The sequence below is a fragment of the Salmo salar genome, chromosome ssa26 (assembly GCF_905237065.1).
Source record: "Salmo salar chromosome ssa26, Ssal_v3.1, whole genome shotgun sequence".
Classification (NCBI taxonomy): domain Eukaryota; kingdom Metazoa; phylum Chordata; class Actinopteri; order Salmoniformes; family Salmonidae; genus Salmo; species Salmo salar.
Window position 1 is genome coordinate 23,161,625 of NC_059467.1, and position 21,208 is coordinate 23,182,832.

The following is a 21,208-nucleotide window of genomic DNA, read 5'->3' on the forward strand; positions in this document are numbered from 1 at the left end:
CCACCTTTCCAAAATCTTCTGCCCAGCTAGAGCTGCCCGGGTCAACTGTAAGTGCTTTTATTGTGAAGTGGAAATGTCTAGGAGCAACAACGGTTCAGCCACCAAGTGGTAGGCCACATAAGCTCAAAGTATGGGACTGTTGAGTGCTGAAGCGCGTAGCGCCTAAACATCGTCTGTCCTCGGTTGCAACACTCACTAACAAGTGATATTACAGTGTATTGACACCCTGGTTAAAGATGAGCAAAAATGACCATATAAAATACATAATATAAATACTGAGCTATATTGTATGAAGAAAAAAAATGGGGAAATTATATTATTTTACACTAATACAATTTCCCAGCACTGGTGTGCGTGGCCAAAGAGCTCTATTTTCAAGTCTGACCTAAGAACCGCATCCAATCCAAGTGCCAATGCCGTTTAGCAAACTCCAGGCGTTTACATTTGTTGGATGACATGAAAATAGAGCTCTTTGGCCACGCACACCAGTGGTGGGTTTGGTGTCGAAATGAGAATGCATGAGCAGAACATAACCCAATACCTACTATAAAATATGGCTTTGATGAAATGGGGCTATTTTGCTTCAACTGGTACTGGGGCCCTTGTTAAGGTCAACGGCATCATGAACTTTACCCAGTACCAGGACATTTTAGCCAAAAACCTGTTTGCCTCTGCCAGGACGCTGAAACTTATCCGCAAGTGGATCTTCCAGCAAGACAACAACCCCAAGCACACATCAAAATCCACAAAGAAATTGTTAATTGCACACAATGCAAATAGTCCGGGTAGCCATTTGATTACCTGTTCAGGAGTCTTATGGCTTGGGGGTAAAAACTGTTGAGAAACCTTTATGTCCTAGATTTGGCACTCTGGTACCGCCTGCCATGCGGTAGTAGAGAGAACAGTCTATGACTGGGGTGGCTGGGGTCTTTGACAATTTTTAGGGCCTTCCTCTGACACCGCCTGGTGTAGAGGTCCTGGATGGCAGGCAGAGGACAGTCCATACGTGCAGACGAAGGATATCAAGGATCGGGAAGGATTCTGTATGGGGGAATGGTCTAAGATCACTCCTAATGTGTTCTCCAACTAATAAAACATTTTAGAAAAAGGCTCAGTGCCGTTAACCTTGCAAGGTGAGGTATTGAAAGATATTGAAAACAGGGGTGTCAATAATTTTGATCCCTACCTTTCTTGAGAAAAACATTTGTATTAGTAATTGTATTAGTATAAATTCATATTTTTTTTCATATTATTATTATTTTTTTGCATACAATAGACATCAGCTCAGTATTTCAATAATTTATACAGTTTTTTTTATATCTTTATCAAGTGTGTCAATAATTTCAGACTCCACTGTATATGCATCTGTGTTTTGCATGTTTTAGCAGTAAAGGCCTGCGAGTAACATTTGCATAACCATCTTTCAAGATAAACACTGAGTATACCAAACATTAGGAACACCTTCCTAATTATGAGTTGCATGAAGTGCAAGCTGTCTAGCATCTAAATATAGCACTGAGGCTGTGGCGTTGTGATAACGTCACAGTGCAGGGAGGCACAATCACCAGATGAGCACTTTAACACAGTGGTTATGACACACAGCACATTACTTTACGTCTGATTACCACCCCATGATGAGAGACTGATAAATGAGCGCACACGCATGCAAGCATGAACGTACACACACAGGTACACACACGGTCACACACACAAGCATCACACAACCACACACACATATGTGTCACACATCCATACACACACATGCACTCACGCACACACACACACAGACCGATATAGTACTACATTTGAGCATTCCTCATATTAAAAACGTAGAGCATTCTATCCTGGTTTAGGGTGATGTGTAATGTTTTATAAATAAAGCTATATCATTTCCAGAGCTTTTCAAAATGTATGACAAATAAATGTCACATAAATTCATGTCACACACCAGAACCAGGATTGGAAACACCTAGAATAAGGTATACAAGGTGACCTGCTGGGCCTGTTGTGCAGCTATAAACTATCAGATTTCCATCAACAGGACCATGCCTAAGCACCACTCCACACTCCCCTTCCCATCTAACTGTGAGCCAGCACAGGTCACTCACCACTCTGGGGAGAAGCACAGCCTAACTAAGCATGGGGGGGAAGCACAAGGGAACGTGACACGGATGTGACACATACATGATACACCAACATACAGTAACGTTACAGACCAGGCCTAGATAATGTGTCATACTGTAGGATTACTCAGGATTACCTTGTTCTTCTGACACCCTGAAGGTTCAATAACAACAGTCACTATACAGTATATACCAACACAATCCAATAGTACACATTCACACATTCAATTAGTTATGTTTAATTAAGAATGATAGATGTTGACATATTGAGGTATTGGATTGAACCAATATTGTCAATCAATGGTTCAATTTGTTTTAATTAAATCTTTGGGCTCCCGAGTGGTGCAACAGTCTAAGGCACTGCATGTTAGTTCTAGAGGTGTCACTACAGACCCCAGGCTGCATCACAACCGATTCCAGGCTGTATCACAACCGATTCCAGGCTGTATCACAACCGATTCCAGGCTGTATCACAACCGATTCCAGGCTGTATCACAACCGATACCAGGCTGTATCACAACCGATACCAGGCTGTATCACAACCGATTCCAGGCTGTATCACAACCGATACCAGGCTGTATCACAACCGATACCAGGCTGTATCACAACCGATTCCAGGCTGTATCACAACCGATACCAGGCTGTATCACAACCGATACCAGGCTGTATCACAACCGATACCAGGCTGTATCACAACCGATACCAGGCTGTATCACAACCGATTCCAGGCTGTATCACAACCGATACCAGGCTGTATCACAACCGATACCAGGCTGTATCACAACCGATTCCAGGCTGTATCACAACCGATTCCAGGCTGTATCACAACCGATTCCAGGCTGTATCACAACCGGCCGTGATTGGGAGTCCCATAGTGCGGCACACAATTGGCCCAGCGTCGTCCAGGTTTGGCCGGGGTAGACCGTCATTGTAAATAAGAATTTGTTCTTAACTGACTTGTCTAGTTAAAGAAAGTTTAAATAAAAAATACAAATGATTGATCCCATTTCCTTCTGATGTGATTAACCACATAGAACTATGACTGTAACACTGCCAGGGTTAGAGGTAGGGTTAGGATCAACCCATTTTGTGATATCCCATATAATGGAAAGACACCTTACTGTACTTCATGCTCTGGTTCTACATCAGCTCTCTAAAAAGCTTGTTGCCAAGATGTTCAAAAGAAGAACTTGTAATGACATAGTGCCCATGAAGTCAATGGGGGATTTTGGACGGCAGGCTCTCTGTTGATATATTCCCTGCTACTGACTCAATGTGATTTTTTTGTGATTTCTATTCGGGTCCCCATTAGATGTTGAAGTAGCAGCAGCGATTCTTCCTGGGGTCCACACAAAACATAGACCATGACAAAATACAGAGCACTAATGGACAAGAACAGCAACACACATTTAAACTAAGAACACTACGACTAACGAGTGTAACTCTTTTTTAAGAAGAAGGATAAAATAAATACATTAATAATACTCATCTTAAACATTCAAGTGCTTTGTCATGTCTACACTTTCAGGCTGTCGCAGCTAAAGAACACAACCAAAGAATAATGTGTGTGTGTGTGCGTGTGTGTGTGCGTGTCTCTTCACAGTCCTCGTTGTTCCTTGACGTGTTGTTTTATTGTATTATTTTATAGATTGTACTTCTTGCCTGAGTTACCTGAGGTGGAAGAGAATAACATATAGTCATTGCTCTATACAGTATTGTGTGTCTCCCAGCCTCTGTTCTGGACTTGGGGACTGTGAAGAGACGCCTGATTGCTAGTCTTGTGGGGTATATATGGGTTTTTGAGCTGTGTGTTAACTGGCTGAACAGACAATTTCATTACTTTCAGCATATCAATACTTGTTACAAAGAGCAGCACTGATGCAGTCAATCTGTCCTCCACTCTGAACCAGCTATTAAGATCCAGTCCTATAGAGTCTTTCATTATTAAGATCCAGTCCTATAGAGTCTTTCATTATTAAGATTCAGTCCTATAGAGTCTTTAATTATTAAGATTCAGTCCTATAGAGTCTTTCATTATTAAGATTCAGTCCTATAGAGTCTTTCATTATTAAGATTCAGTCCTATAGAGTCTTTTACTATAAAGATTCAGTCCTATTGAGTCTTTCACTATTAAGATTCATCCTATAGTCTTTTACTATTAAGATTCCATCCTATAGGAGTGTGCTCCAGAGCAATCAATATTTTGAGAGGAAACTAGTCAATGGAGAGCTAAATGCAATCTATTGAATTGTCACGTCCTGACCAGCAGATGGAGCTGTTGTTGTAGTTTTGGGGTCAGGACGTGGCAGTCTTGTGTGTGTGATTGTTCTGTGTTGGTCTTGTGACTCCTGATCAGGAACAGCTGGGGATCGTTGTTCCTGATTGGGAGTCATATATGTAGGAGTATGTTTGTCACTTGGTTTTGTGGGTAGTTGTTTTTACACTGCGTGTATAGCCTGTAAAACTGCTACTGTTGTCACCGTCATTGTTTTTTCAAGTGGATGCTTTACTCTTTTTTTGGTAATAAAATAACCATGAGTATTCACATACCTGCTGCGCCTTGGTCCATTCATGAAGACAACCGTTACAGAACTACCCACCACCAAAGGACCAAGCAGCAGAAGAGGAGGAAGCCACAGGAGAGAAAAAGGGAACAATGGACATGGGAGGACGTCCTGGACGGCAAGGGAGCCTACACCTGGGAAGAGATCCTGGCCGGAAGGGATCGCCTCCCATGGGAACAGGTGGAGGCACTCAGGAGAGTGGAGGCAGCTGGACAGAGGAACCATCGGGAAAGTTACGCTGGAACACGGTTGGCTAGGAAACCCGAGAGGCACCCCCAAGATTTTTTTGGGGGGGGGCACACGGGTAGCTTGGCCAGGCCAGGGAAGAGCCGTAAGCCAGCTACCCGTGACTACAGGGAGGTGCGTACGAGGTGGAGGGCGCCATGTTACGCTGAGGTGCGCACCATCTCGCCTATACGGACGCACAGCCCAGTGCGCCCAGTACCAGCGCCCCGCAGGTGCCAGGGCAAGGGGAGCATCGAGCCGGAAGGGGTGATGCCAACCCTGCACTCAAGACCGCCAGTGCGCCCTTTCGGTCCGGTGTTTCCCGCCAGACGCACTAGCATGGAGGTGCGTGTCTCCGGGCTGGCACGTCCTATACCAGCCCCGCGCATCAGGAGTCTAGTGTGTCAACCCAGCCTCGCCAGTCAACCATCACCAGAGCTGCCCGCCAGTCAACAGTCGTCAGAGCTGCCCGCCAGTCAACAGTCGTCAGAGCTGCCCGCCAGTCAACAGTCGTCAGAGCTGCCCGCCAGTCAACAGTCGTCAGAGCTGCCCGCCAGTCAACAGTCGTCAGAGCTGCCCGCCAGTCAACAGTCGTCAGAGCTGCCCGCCAGTCAACAGTCGTCAGAGCTGCCCGCCAGTCAACAGTCGTCAGAGCTGCCCGCCAGTCAACAGTCGTCAGAGCTGCCCGCCAGTCAACAGTCGCCAGAGAGGTCAGACTGCCCTGAACTGCCGGAGTGGCCGGACTGCCCTGAACTGCCGGAGTGGCCGGACTGCCCTGAACTGCCGGAGTGGCCGGACTGCCCTGAACTGCCGGAGTGGCCGGACTGCCCTGAACTGCCGGAGTGGCCGGACTGCCCTGAACTGCCGGAGTGGCCGGACTGCCCTGAACTGCCGGAGTGGCCGGACTGCCCTGAACTGCCGGAGTGGCCGGACTGCCCTGAACTGCCGGAGTGGCCGGACTGCCCTGAACTGCCGGAGTGGCCGGACTGCCCTGTTCTGCCGGAGTGGCCGGACTGCCCTGTTCTGCCGGAGTGGCCGGACTGCCCTGTTCTGCCGGAGTGGCCGGACTGCCCTGTTCTGCCGGAGTGGCCGGACTGCCCTGTTCTGCCAGAGTGGCCGGACTGCCCTGTTCTGCCAGAGTGGCCGGACTGCCCTGTTCTGCCAGAGTGGCCGGACTGCCCTGTTCTGCCAGAGTGGCCGGACTGCCCTGTTCTGCCAGAGTGGCCGGACTGCCCTGTTCTGCCAGAGTGGCCGGACTGCCCTGTTCTGCCAGAGTGGCCGGACTGCCCTGTTCTGCCAGAGTGGCCGGACTGCCCTGTTCTGCCAGAGTGGCCGGACTGCCCTGTTCTGCCAGAGTGGCCGGACTGCCCGGTTCTGCCAGAGGTGCCCGCCTGCCCTGATCTGCCAGGGTGCCCGGCCTGTCAGGATCAGCCCGAGTGGTCCTCCTGCCCTCCGGTCCAGCCCGAGTGGCCCGCATGCCTTCCGGCCCAGCCCGAGTGGCCCGCATGCCTTCCGGCCCAGCCCGAGTGGCCCGCATGCCTTCCGGCCCAGCCCGAGTGGCCCGCATGCCTTCCGGCCCAGCCCCCGAGTGGCCCGCATGCCTTCCGGCCCAGCCCGAGTGGCCCGCATGCCTTCCGGCCCAGCCCGAGTGGCCCTCCTGCTCTCCGGCCCAGCCCGAGGGGCCCTCCTGCTCTCCGGCCCAGCCCGAGGGGCCCTCCTGCTCCCCGGCCCAGCCCGAGGGGCCCTCCTGCTCCCCGGCCCAGCCCGAGGGGCCCTCCTGCTCCCGGCCCAGCCCGAGGGGCCCTCCTGCTCCCCGGCCCAGCCCGAGGGGCCCTCCTGCTCCCCGGCCCAGCCCGAGGGGCCCTCCTGCTCCCCGGCCCAGCCCGAGGGGCCCTCCTGCCCCCCGGCCCAGGGGCCCTCCTGCCCCCCCGGCCCAGCCCGAGGGGCCCTCCTGTCCCCCGGCCCAGCCCGAGGGGCCCTCCTGTCCTCCGGCCCGGCTCGAGGGGTCCGTCTGCCTGGCGCAGCTATCGGCTCCACCGAAGTGGGCGACGCCGAGGGTGGAGCAGGGTCCACGTCCTGCACCGGAGCCACCTCCAGGATAGGTGGGTTGGGGAGGGAGGGTGTAGCACAGTGCCGTCGTTGACGGCAGCCACCCTCCCTTCCCTCCCTTATTGTTTAGGGGTTATTGTTTATGGGTTTTGTTGGGGATTTTGTTTGTTGGTGTTTTTCGTTGTTAGGTGCATTCCGGGGTCTGCACCTTGAGGGGGGGGGGTACTGTCACGTCCTGACCAGCAGATGGAGCTGTTGTTGTAGTTTTGGGGTCAGGACGTGGCAGTCTTGTGTGTGTGATTGTTCTGTGTTGGTCTTGTGACTCCTGATCAGGAACAGCTGGGGATCGTTGTTCCTGATTGGGAGTCATATATGTAGGAGTATGTTTGTCACTTGGTTTTGTGGGTAGTTGTTTTTACACTGCGTGTATAGCCTGTAAAACTGCTACTGTTGTCACCGTCATTGTTTTTTCAAGTGGATGCTTTACTCTTTTTTTGGTAATAAAATAACCATGAGTATTCACATACCTGCTGCGCCTTGGTCCATTCATGAAGACAACCGTTACAGAATAGATCAATAGCTAATGAAATGTCATGGTAATACCATACGGCTGTAACTGGAACTCTGTGTGCCCTTGCATATAAAATAGATAACCTATACCATGAAGACATAAGAATATGCCCATCCATCAGAATGGAAAAAGTCAAGGACACCAAGAGTACCTCTTCTTGGTTATATAGCCTACATGTCAGAGACAAAATTGTGTCTGAAGTCAACTCTCCTGATCACAAGATATCCCTCAGCCTGTCCTCCTGCCCTCCAAAACCACCCATGCAACCCCACCCATGCAACGCTGAGGGGGCGTGCCGACAAAGCTGGTCAATTCAAGGACATGTGTCTCGTCATGACTGCAGCGAGGCGCTGGGCAGCTGGCATCTGCAGCGCAGCAAGAAATGTTATGTCCTACAGGACTAGGGCCCTGTGTGGATTAGACGGTCATCTGATAAATGAGCCAGTCAGCTCAGAGCAGACAGACAGCAGTGGAGCATTCAGAGGAGAAAATGAGATCTCTCATAATACAATCAAAATCACACCCTGCAGGGAAATTCATCTGTAGAGCTTTGTAATAAACCTGTGTCCTCTCAGAGGATACTGTGACATTGATTCTAATTGAGTTAAAGCTATTGTAATGAAAGGTTAAGGTAAAGGTTATTATAAACTGGGTGGCTCGAGCACTGAATGCTGATTGGCTGACAGCCGTGGTATATCAGACCATATACCACAGGTATGACAAAACATGTATTTTTACTGATCTAATTACATTGGTAACCAGTTTATAATAGCAATAAGGCACTTTGGGGGTTTGTGGTATATGACCAATATACGACGGCTAAGGGCTGTGTCCAGGCACTCCGCGATGCGTAGTGCATAAGAACAGCCCTTATTCGTGGTATATTGGCCATGTACCACACCCCCTCGTGCCTTATTGCTTAATTATACCATGCTGCTGATTGTAGCGTGATAAAGGAAATGGACAAAACTAAAACACGTTTCAATTTCCCATCACAAAGGCCTTTATTGCCGTTGTTTCAATAAAATATAGGCTACATTACAAACTCACCATAAAAATAACAGGGGTACTTCCGCCGTGCATGCAAACGGCCAGAATACAGTGATAAACATTAGCTCCAAACAATACGTCAGACACCAAGACACATCAACACAGACAGATGATGGATTGCAGTAGTAAGGTTTGCATAGGTTCAAAAGAAGAATACTGATAACCTTATAGTTCAAACCAAGGGAAATTCACTTCCTCCACTCCACATATGAGTAAAATGAACTTGATCTAAACTATTTCAGATGTATAACGTTTCACAGTGAGAGAGAAAGCTGTGTATCAAACATGACTGGGGATGGAGAACATCTTGGTTAGTAGCAATTCACAGGAATACGTGTAAAGTCATAAGAGACATACCAAACCAAACCATGCCTCTTTTCCTAGCTCAATATTACAATCATTAGTCACTCCTTTCAGATGTTTCAGATACTTCAAAGTGTATTTTGTCTTTAGTGGCATGCATGCAACTCTTTAGTCTAAAGATCCCCTCAGCTTAGCCCCAGAACATACTATCCAGTATGATTTGACTGCTCGAGACTATTAGCACATGTTGATCAACCTACCATAACATCCCTTCACAGCTTAGACCTCTTATGTGTTCATTTCAGTATGAACTCTAAACATAAGGCAATGGAACCATCTTTAGTTACACCTTATACAATAACCCTATCATTCCTGGGACCCCGCCCACATTTTGGCCTAAGGTTCAGTGGCGTTCCGCAGTTTTAAAGGAAATTTCCTGAAATTCTATTTTGTTCAGATTGTTTTTAGATTACTTTCTAGTTCTGAGTTGGGTATCCATCCACCGCTTGCAATCCTGTTTTTGAAATGCTATTACATGACATAATATGGTAGCAGAAAGACATTCAATATGCGACACATAAAACAGATAAACATCAGCGAGTGCTCATAAAATGTGGTTATATTTCCCTATATTGGATCACTCCGATATATTGGTATCACTCCGCGGCGGAGGGATACATCCGAGGTGAGGATTTACAGATTTACTCCCGTGTACACCTGTGTCACGGCTGGGGTCCGCCCCTGTATATAGACCCCATGGCCACGACACATTCTCTTTCATTTTCTCGGCAGACGTCCGTATGGTTTGAGGTACAAACTTTCTGAAGTTCGCTTGGTAAATCACTGGTAAGTGTAATATCTTGCGTGAAAGTATACTCACTGGCTGTTTTGCAGCCTGGAGCAGTTGGCCACATGGCCAGCCCCTCCTCTTGAGTGCTCCACTTGCTGCGCATGGTTGATCTGTATCTTCCGCCCGTGGTTTGTCATGCTTGTGTTTTGTTAGCGTTACACTACGACTCCGTGGCCCTGCGGTCTTTCCTTCCACATCTGAAAGGAAGACATGTCCTGGTGAGAAAGGACAACACCACAGTGGTGGCTTACATCAACCATCAGGGTGGACTGAGGTCCCACCGCCTCAATCTTATAGCATGGGAGCTCTGGGCTGTCTAGCATCTCTATGCGCAGCGCACGTACCTGACATCCTGAGTGTGGCAGCGGATATGCTCTCTAGGGAGGGCCAACCATCTTGGGACTGGAGCCTACATCCCCAGGTGGTGCAGCACCTGTGGGACAAGTTCGGGAGGGTGCAGGTGGATCTGTTTGCCTCTCTGGACAATGCACACTGCCCCTGTGGTACTCCATGTCAGAGACACCAGGGCCTCTTGGCTTGGATGCTCTGGCTCACGATTGGCCAGGGCTGGAGCTTTACACATTCCCCCCTTTTCCCCTGATCCAGGCTGTGCTGGACAGGACCAGGATGGCAGAGCATTGTCTGCTTCTGGTGGCCCCATACTGGCCCAGACAACCCTTGTTCAGCCTTTTCCTGTCCCTGTTGTCTGGGACATCTTGACAACTTCCCCTGAGACCGGACTTGCTGTCTCAGGCCAGGGGAACTCTGTGACCATCCGAGGCCGCACCGCCTCAGTCTGTGGGCTTGGCCACTAAACGGCACCAAGGATCCATGTTAGGACTACAGGAGGGAGTAATGAACACCATGCAGAACGCAAGGGCGCCGGCTACAACCGCGGCATACCAGTTGTGCTGGCGGTTGTTCTGCTCTTGGTGCACTGGTATTGAGGTTGTGCCCGAGTCGTGCGGGGTGCAGTATGTCCTCCAATACCTGCAGTCTCTCTTGGATGAGGGCTTGGCAGCCTCTACACTGAGCAGGTATTTAGCCACTATATCTGCCTGCCATGTGGGGTGGATGGACAGGCCAGTGGGGCGCCATCCCTTGGTCTCCAGGTTTATGAAGGGTGTTTGTCACCTGCGTCCAACTAGGACCCACTCAATGGCAAGCTGGGATCTGGATGTGGTCTTGGCAGCTTTGGCAAAGCTGGCTTTCGAACCGTTGGAGTCTGCCTCCCTGAAACACCTCTCTATGAAGGTGGCTTTCTTGAAGAGGTGGGTGAGCTCTATGCTCTTCCTGTAAGTTCTGAGTGCTACCGGGTGGACCCCGAGGGGAGGAGTATATCTCTCCACCCCAACCCTTCATTCCTCCCGAAGGATATGTCAGACAGGCATGTGAACATCCCTTTTATCCTGTCTGCTTACGATCCCCCTGCAGTGGTGGGGGAGTCTGGGCCTCCCTCTGGCATGCTGTGCCCTGTGAGGGCACTGGTTGCCTATGTGGAGGACACAGTGAGTGAGAACAACAGACCAGCTCTTTGTCTGCTATGGTGAGAGAGTCCTGTGGGCTGGGCTGTCAAAGCAGAGGCTCTCTCACTGGATCGTGGACACGATTACGACAGCATACCACCTGGATGGCATGCCAGTGCTGGGATCTGTGATGGCACATTCAACATGAGGTGTGGCTGCGTCCTTGGCTCTATTGAGAGGAGTTCCCCTCGCTGAGATCTGTGTTGCGGCCAGCTGGGCTTCTTCTTGCACATTTTGCTAGGTACTATCGGGTACATGTGGCATCTCCCTCTGCGGTTGGTTTAGCGGTCCTGGGCGTCGCCTCCCCTTCCGGGGACAGGGCCGGGACCCCGTTCCACATTGACAGTCCCTGCGTCTCGGTCTCGCACTTCGCCGCTGGCTGGCCGGGTCCCTCTAGCACCGACTAATCTGGTACGTGTATACCAATATATTGGAGTGATCCAATATAATGAAACATAATGACGGTTATGCATGTAACCACGGTTATGTGAGCTATATGGATCACTCCAATCCTCTACGGTGCTAGAGGCGCCTCAAAAAATGTATAGAGAACGTGTCGCGGCCATGGGGTCTATATACAGGGGCGGACCCCAGCCGTGACACAGGTGTACACGGGAGTAAATCTGTAAATCCTTCAGCTTGCATGTATCCCTCCGGCGCGGAGTGATACCAATATATTGGAGTGATCCATATAGCTCACATTGTGTTGACAAACCCTATACTGTCTGTTTCTGGATGCCTTTCATCCTTCCCCTATAAAACATCTTTACCTCCATGACATATTCACAAATTGAACTGTTATGATTGAAACAATTCATGAGTGAAATCATACTGTACTACATGTACACTTATTGAGAGAATATTTACAGTTAACAGAAATCATAAGCAAAAGCTACATGAGGAAAAATAACCATTATATTTCATCAGACTTAAGAACATAAAACAATCTCTGACAAGGCTTGACATCTTGTTAACCACAGTAGTCTTTGTGGAGATACAGCTGCCGTGTGTGGAACTCACTGACTGCACAGACTAGCATTCTTCTGAACACAGTGAGGCCAACCAGTTGTCAACCAATGGTTATGTCTCAACTCAAGAGTGGGCTGCACAATTAATCGAATATACATCAAAATTATATATTGACATGTGCAATATCCATATCGCAAGAGATCCATATCAAATGCAATATTTTCAAACACATCTCAGCCGTGAGTAACTTCAGGTTTTAACGTTTTTTTCTCATCTTGCGGTTGCTTCCCACACACACTAAGCCTCGCCCCTGTCACTCAAGCAGCGCAGTTCCTCCCCCTGGCTGTTAGATGATTGACTATAAATTTACATGTTGTTCCGTCAGGTCAATGCAGTCAACAAATTGTTCCAAACAAGAACGATGCTGCTTTCCACTTAGCTTCTTAATATAATTCAATCTATTTCTATAATTCCAACAGTTAACACAAATATTTTGATATTTATCGCACGTCAAATCGCAATAACCATATTTGTTAAAAATAAAAATCGCTATTACATTTGTTTGCCCATATCGTGCAGCCCTAGAGGTCGGTTAATGTCATGGTGGACGTGAGACCATGAGTGAGGTTATTTTGTTCCAACCAGGCTCTACAGATTTCCCATGGAGATATTAGAAAGAGACAACTGCTGGACTCTGGAAACTAAACAACTCTGCTATAAGCCAAACAACTCTGCTAAATTGTTTGAGTCATTAGGACATGCTCAGTGGTCACATGAGTAGTCTATTTTCCATTTTCAATCTCAAGGGTTGAATAGTCTGGCCAAGCTCCTGTCCAAGTCCTGGCTCATGTAAACACAGGCTTTTCTTACTGACCACCATAGCCAGACAACAGTAACTAACTATATTATATAACTACATCTGTTAGTCTCAGAGATGCATTCCATTTTCTAAACAGATACATCTCCAAGTTGCTGATCTCTCAGAGGCATCCTACTCAAAACAAAATATTGATACATTCCAAGCATTCATGTCATAGAAAACTCCCACAAATTATAACAACCCAAATAAATACAAACTCTAATTTAAACATGGTGTACATCCAGTACACATGTAGACAAACCGTTTGTGATGTGGGCTGTTGCATTACATAACCTAAGGTTAGTTTGCCATCCATCCATAATGAGCTCCCTCACCTCATGTCAGGGGTGTCAAAGACAACCAGGTGAGAGGAGTTCCTTACTAATTGGTGACCTTAATTCATCAATCAAGTACAGGGGTGGAGCAAAAACCAGCAGACACTCGGCCCTCAGTGGAAGGAGTTTTACACATGCATTATGTGATGCCAATGTGCCAACAAATGAGTTCAGCTTGAAGCACCAGTGCAATAGCTTCAACTGTACAATATGTAGTCCTACCAAACAAACACTGCTCTTTTCTATATCATCAGCCAAGTCTAACATTACAACTTTGAAATCAGTAAAAGTAGTTCAGATGCTGTCATCACCATAGTTGTACTGTAAAATACAACATTACACAGTGGAAGTTATTTACAAAATACTGACAATGAAATGCTACTGTTTTACTGGACTGGGTGTGTTTTAAAAATGGCATGAGTTTGACTATTTTGGTTCTACTGTACTTCATAAAAAAATAATGTTTTGTTTTGTTCAACCTGAATAAAAGGAGAAAAACCTGGAATATTTGGAAGATCGTCAGGTCTGCACTCTAGAAACGATCTGAGGTAAATGTATAATTTCCCACAGCAACAGTTGCATTTCAGGTCCAACAAGGAACAGAAACAAACGTCCAACAGTATCTGTCTCTGTAATTTATCATTGTGTAATAACAGTTGTAAAATGGAGTGATATCTGTGTGGATTTTGTCATTAAAGCTCAACCTTGAAGAAGGTAGAGATACTGTATGGGTGAGGCAGTGGTGACTGATTCTGCAGTGGACCTTAGGGTTAGAGCTATCCTCAACTATTGTTTACAAGACACCTGGTGAATTATTGCGACTGGTTGAGATCAAGAGTGTCACAACAGGAATGTTGTAAAATATCACCTGTCAGATACATGCAGACTGACTGCACTGCAGAGAAAAATCTACTATAAGATCCTGAACAAAATGTTCTGTACAATAGTTTTTTTTTGTCAAATATACATGTTCTCTAGTTTAAAATAATGCATATAGCATATGCATTATTTGGCATTTTAGAGTGGGAAAGATCCACATATTATTATGTTACATGTTTTGGGTCATACCAGAGCATCCTAATAGGCTAGCCAACTGCTAGACTGTAGGGCTCCACTCTGACCCAGTCAACTCTCCCGCTATTGGTTACCATCCTCTGGAGAAAAAATTCGGGTGCATTTATAACCAGCGAACAAGGCTCGTGGGATGATTTCCTTTTTCTAACATCATCTCGTTGAGCAGTGCTACAGAGAGAGGAGGGTTTAATCATTTCCCACAGCAGCGTTCCCCTTTAGTTATAAGGGGTATTATAAGGCATATCCAAGAAGATGAAAAGATGAGGAATTGGTAAAACAAATGACAATTTGATATTTCCTTTGTTGATCCAGTGCGAATCTTGTTGTGACTGAGCTTCGGCCTGCCCCATCCGCTGGAGTTTTCAGATGAGACAATCTGATTGAAAGCATGCATGACAGTTACACAGGGGGATGCACGTGAGCACAGTCCCATGCTATCGGAAATAAACAGAGAGAAGACGGGCGAGAAGCTGTCTTAGTGTTTTCATAACAATTTTCCTCCGTTTTTTATAAGCAGTCGTTGACAGTTAAGACATCGCAAAAGATGTTTAATGAAATAGTCAAAAGTGGGGATTGAAGCGAGCATCGCTTCGTTTTAGAGAGGGACAGTGACGCTTAAATGGGGTATATTCCTGGCACGTTTTCAATGGCACATGTCCCTGCATTACATAAGAGTATAGTCGGGCCACACCAAAGGGCACAGGACTACAAAGTCCCCAATACCAAGGCTAATTATCATACAGCAGATTTACCTCCCACGGCGGACACCTAATGAAGGGCTTGTCCTTCAATCCTGTCAAATCTGTCAAACATAATGACATGAAACAAAACGAATGTGATGGTGGTGAAAAAAACATAACCCAAACAATTAAAAAAAATGAGTGAGTGTACAGCTGGACACGGCGGTTGGATCATTAACACAATGTGTAGAGGCTATAGCCTATGGTAGCCCTATTCTTCATTATGGTAAAGCAGTGCCCGTTGAGAGATTGCGTGCTTTACACACACAGTGCGCCGGTGAGAACGCCAAGGGCACATGCAGGTTAGATGAAGTGAATCCAGCCATCCTCCCACTCACGGGGTGGGGAAATCTTAAATCTGTGGCGTCGCACTTTGTAGTTGACCCCGTCATTATTGTCCCAATACTCATCTCCACCAACGCAGTATCTAATGGCAAACTGGAACGTGCCTCCGCTCTCCAGAAACGTCGTTGGGGTGATTATCTTAAAGGAGAATTTGTCTGTCACACCGTCACTTGATTCTGGGACATATGATGTCAGACTGTCCATGAAGGTTATCCAGTTGTTGATTGAAAACCTCAAATAGACACTTTTCTCGAAAGCCATGTTCAAAACCCGCACGACGCCGGACAGACTGAACTCGTCGGCTTCAGCAGACTCCAACAACACTTTCACTTCTTTCACTTTCTCAGTAAAGCCTGGTAGGGTCCCGGGGTTCTTGAATTGCAGCTCCATAAAACTTGACTGGGTGGTCGGTGCCCTGGGGAACTTGTCAAATGGGTTCAGATGGAGGGGAGCCCTGTCGAATCTGGCCATTATGCGCTCCGGCACATCGGGTATGTCTGTGTCATTGAAGTGCTTCACAGAGGTGAGCTCCAGACCCAGAGAGTCGGCAAAACGGACCTTTTTCTGGCTGCAGGGACTCCGGCTGCGGGAGATCTCAAGCTTCGCTCTCTCTATGGGGGTCGGCAGAGACTTGCACCTCCGGCGCAGGTTCGGACTCTGCGGGGGTTTGAGGAAGGATTCCCGGCCTCTTGGTCTCTCATCCACCACATGGTGCATCTCGATGGGCTCGCTTGTTCCGTTCAGCTCCATCCCCTCTTCGTCTTCTAGTCTCGGGTCTGCTGTCAAGCTCCCGAACAACCCAGCTATGCAGCTGTAGTTCCTCGGGAGGCAGTTCTTGGGAGGCAGCATGACCACGACAGAACGCACAGCCTCGGTTTCCATAAAGCGGGAGAGTCGCTGGTCTGCAGTCGAAGTGGTCGTGATCAGAGGCACTGAGAAAGGAACACGCCGTCAGGTATCAGAGATAAACACACGGATAGGCGCCGTAGTATCACGTCAGACTGTGACACTGCGCATTTCTGAACCAATAAACCAAGCTTCTGCAGGTGCAGCTAGAACAACGCACCACAAATACCAGACATGCCTACCTAACGTCATTTTCGATTTAATTCACAGGCATACACATTCGTTCATCATGAAAGAATATGAAATATGGGATTCCCTTATCTTTGTGCACGTTTCCAGCAGCATGCCCCAGTCAAGGTGTGTGTGTGGCTGAGCTTTTTATTTATTTAACCTTTATTTAACTAGGCAAGTCAGTTAAGAACAAATTCTTATTTACAATGACGGCCTACCAAAAGTCAAAAGGCCTCCTGCGGGGACGGGGCCTGGGATTAAAAAAATTAAATAAAGACAATATAAGACAACAGCATAGCAAGGCAGAAACACATGACAACACAACATAGTACAAACATTATTGGCCACAGTCAACAGCACAAAGTTCAAGAAGGTAGAGACAACAATACAGCACACAAAACAGCCACAGTGCACATAAAACTGCACAGAGCTAGGGGGACCCAGTGAGAGGCATGACATTATAGTCATAAGGTTTGTTCCTGGCTGGACCACGACGTGCCGAATAGCACGTCTCATTTCTTGCCTGACGACTCATCCTGAATTTAATTCCGCTTCACCGAGAGGAAACGTTAGTGGGCGTGGCGTTTGGCCGGAGCGATGTGGATGGGTAGCTAGGCAATCTCATTTCGGCCATGAGCGACAAAACACACAACTTCCTTTCTCAGTTTTTTTTAAATACCGAAACAGAGTTGGGTGGCCACTTTGTTATTGTTTCAAGAAGGACTAGCTTTGAGAGTATATTCTAGATACCTGTAAATAATTTACATCATGTAAATTTGTAGGCCTATGTAAAGGACGTCTCGCCGCTTGCGAGTACCACTGCCACCGAGAAGCGACAGTCGATGCCACTCGAAAAGCTAACTATTCGCTGGCGCAAGTGGGGACAGTTCAGGCTGAAGAGTTTCACACATCGCCATGTGCTACACCTACTGTAGCCAAGATATGAAGCATTGGCCAATCTGAATCAGTGCTTGACTTGGGTAGGAGCTCCAGCATCTGAAATGTTCTACTGCTTGAGCTCCTGTTAATATTATAGAATGTTAGCTCAAACGTGTCGTGGAGCTCCTGCACCTAAATATAAACAGTACTGCTACCTAAATGAGTACCGGATCCTATTTCAATCTAAGTCCAAGCACTGATCTGAATCAAATTCACATAGACCCATGCCCACTATTTTATAGCCTTACGTTATAGTATGCATATTATAATACTGTTATAATGGGCTATTTTAGATTATATTGTATATGACATCTTACTATAGATTACAGAAATGAGTCTTAATTATAGATATTGAATGAAATAGTCAGCAACATAGTGGACACCATGCTGTAAATCACGAATTGTAACAAGCAGCAAATCCAGGGCTCGAAATTGTTACATTTTCTTAGATAACATGGAAATTAGCAACAACCTGTAAACTGCAATTTGTTTTCTCACGCCCCCTCCCATTTCCCCTCTTCGTTTCCTCTACGTCACTTCTGAGCGCCCTGTTGTAGCGGAGTTGTCATGGCAACGACGTTCTATCCAAACACTTCGTGGGCCAAGTACATCTTTGACTTTGTTTGGGGCGGTTTCCTGTTAGCTGCAAAACTGTAATTCATTTTTAATGACTATTCTATGTCACTGCCTATTAAGTTGGATGTAAAACCCCCAGGGAGCAAATGCTTGTATGGTATTGCTGAGGAAAATGTCGAACTCGACCCCCTTTAATGGTAAGTTGTCTCTTTTACAGCATTGCTTCTGGCTTCAGCTAAGGTTAGAACAAGCTTCCAACTTAAGTTGCCAGTGTTTACCTAACGTTAACGTTTGTAGCTAGGCAGAAATGTGAGGTTCTCTTGCTAGCTAGCGAGAATGTTTATGAATCCATTTAATGGACAGGTTTTGTAAACAGGGTTAACAAGTTTGTTAACACTGAGTTAACATGTCATAAAGTTGACGTCAAAGGTTACAGATCTTCAGATATCTTACAAATAGTTTCGCAACGCTTACAATTAATTATAGGTTGCTTGCTGTTTGTGTACATTTATCTCCACTCTTACCAACGAGCCTACAAGATGAATGCCTAATTAGGGATGTTTTTTCACTCTCAACAGATTTCACCATGAAAGGCTCATCTTAGAATGGACAAATTCAAGGAATGGGATCAGGCGCCTGTAGAAGTGGCTGAAGACAGAAGTGTGGCAGTTGAGTACACAGGATGGAACCAGAGCTGCCAACTACCCAACAGAGGCCATGTCGATGCCCTTTTGGATATCAGCGATGATACCTCATCCAAAGAGCAGGAGCCATTTGAGTTTCTCTGTCTCTCCGGATGGGAGGAAGCTGTGAGTAATACACTGCGGTTACTCTTTTATTTTTGGCTAGATTGTGAATGATATTCAGCCAGTGTCACGTTATTGCGTAGGCACCAGATACACACTTCAATTTCATGTGAGTTAATACAAAGTGAAACAGTGTTAGTATGTTTATTCACTGTATATAACTACATTCAATCTCAGAAATCATCTTAAAAGGTGAAACCTAATTTTCTCTAAATTGCGATACACTGATTAAAATGTAATTACGTTTCCCTTAATGCTGTTGTTTGCTGTTGAGACAGATCCGGGGCTGGGGCAGAACTACTCCACTTGGTTGCCTGGTTCAGACCCAGCGGAGAGGAAAGAGGGTCAAGACTGGAGACACAGACCACCACTGCCACCTGTGTGTGGACCTCGTGAAGCTCTCCGACCCCCCTGACTCTGAATCCAGCTTAACCCACCTACCTGAGTCCTTCTGGGATTCCACCCTGGACCCATGGGAGAAAACCTCCCTCACAACCCTGGGAGACTTCCTGAACAGACCCTACAGTCACACCTCTAGCATCTCTTCAGAGGAGTCCCCACCAGAGTCCTTCAGGGACCTTCAGAAAGCCACACAGCAACTGACACTCCGAGACAAGATGGTGGAGGACAACGCTGAGGTGTGTGAGATCAGTGACTCACTGCTGGGCTCGGCCCCCTCCCAGGGTCACCACCACTCAGCCTCAGAGTGTCCCATGACGCTGATCATCAACAGCTTCGCCGTCCTACCGCCCGTGAAGGCCTCCCAGCCCAGACACCCTAAGGTCACCAGCCAGCTCCGGAGGGGGGAGGCTGGACCGGGACGCAGCGCCTCAGACGGGGAGACCGCAGAGGCTGGGTCAGACGGTGTCACACCTGCCGGGGAGAGCGGAGGTGGTGTGGAGAGCCAGCAGAGCCGCCACCTGTTGTCTGCTTTCAGCATCCCTGTCCCCAAGAAATGTGACATGCCCCTCAGCACACTGTCAGATCCTCTACCCCGCGCCACCTACCCCCTGGACAGACACCTCAGACAGGATCCCCGGACCAGCAGTGCTCACAGACTCTACTTTGGACTGAAGACCAAGAGCCTGAAGCGTGCAGAGCCCCAGCTGCCCATTCTGATTGGAACCAGGGTGCCCATCCCAGCCTCTGCACAGAGACTACTCTGAACAGACTGTTACTTTGCACTCCATACTCTCTCCCAACCCAAAAGCTCAGCCTTTGTGGGTTTGTGATTAAAAAGAAACTTTCTGTGGAATTTCTTCATATTTTTATGACACTGATGACTGTATTAAAAAAAAAAGCTGTGACGAATTAAACTGGGTCGTATTAAACTACATGGAATTGACATGAGTTTACAGATTTGTTAGTTCTGTCATTTATAGGCTATACCACCTCAGCCTCATCGTATAACCAGTTTATTAATGCGTTACATGCGTATCAAAAGGTAGAATTTGGTCCATCATCACTGTGATAATATGCCATCAATCTAGCATCAGCAATGCAAAGTAGTCCAGATTGCTAGAATACATTGTATGCTAATTTGTTACCACTGATTATTCAGTGAAATAATTTAACTGTTACATGAGCCTTCCTTAATTACAAACACTCCACGCACCTGGATATGAGAGAATTATTTTAAATGGAGTGATAAATGTATGCATGTGCTTTTATTGTGGTGCTCACACTTGAGCTTTTAGTTACTCAGCAACTATGCTACCTACTCTACAATGCTGAGGTCTAGGTCGGTTTCTTGGATTCCTGAATGTTACACTGCAGACATGTCAGAACTCCTTAAGACAAAACATGATCTGAGCCATTGCCAAAGCATGCTAGTGCACTCTAATGGAATGAGCAGTCAGTGATTGTAGTGTTCCAACCCATGTGAAGATGTCATTGGTAGCCTATTGAATTACATGCTAGAAGTGAACCACACTGTGATTCTGAGGGACTGTGACAGCATAGGTGTGTGGGCGGAGGGATAAGTATCATATTCCAAATGACTTACACAATTACAATATTGTATTCAAACAGACTGAGCATAATACATGTACATAGTAAACTAACTTGTACTGCCACACAACCCAGGTGAAAACTGTGACTGACATTTACCGAAAAAGAGCACGTTGAGTGTGTACAATATTGAGTATGGTGTTGTAAGTCAAAAGTAGTGTGTGCTTTAACCTGTAACAAAATATCTGACTTGGCTTTATACAGCACTGCATTCCTG

The 21,208-nt window shown here is 47.0% G+C and overlaps 2 protein-coding genes across 2 annotated transcripts; one reads left to right on the forward strand and one right to left on the reverse strand.

Annotated features, from left to right (window-relative positions):
* Positions 1-8,511: 8,511 nt before the first annotated feature.
* LOC106587454 (protein phosphatase 1 regulatory subunit 3E-like) lies at positions 8,512-16,645 on the reverse strand. Its single transcript, XM_014175853.2, has one exon. The coding sequence runs from the start codon at positions 16,463-16,465 to the stop codon at positions 15,542-15,544; it is 924 nt and encodes a 307-aa protein (XP_014031328.1). The 5' UTR covers positions 16,466-16,645; the 3' UTR covers positions 8,512-15,541.
* Positions 16,643-21,195, forward strand: cssa26h16orf46 (chromosome ssa26 C16orf46 homolog). The gene is made up of 3 exons (XM_014175852.2): positions 16,643-18,372; positions 18,754-18,984; positions 19,260-21,195. The coding sequence occupies exons 2-3, from the start codon at positions 18,781-18,783 to the stop codon at positions 20,145-20,147; spliced, it is 1,092 nt and encodes a 363-aa protein (XP_014031327.1). The 5' UTR covers positions 16,643-18,372; positions 18,754-18,780; the 3' UTR covers positions 20,148-21,195.
* Positions 21,196-21,208: the final 13 nt, after the last annotated feature.

Coding starts and splice junctions, on each gene's coding strand:
- LOC106587454 (XM_014175853.2), bottom strand. CDS start 16,465: ATGGAAACCGAGGCTGTGCGTTCTGTCGTGGTCATGCTGCCTCCCAAG.
- cssa26h16orf46 (XM_014175852.2), top strand. CDS start 18,781: ATGGACAAATTCAAGGAATGGGATCAGGCGCCTGTAGAAGTGGCTGAA. Junction 18,985..19,259: donor TCTCCGGATGGGAGGAAGCT/GTGAGTAATACA, acceptor CTGTTGAGACAG/ATCCGGGGCTGGGGCAGAAC.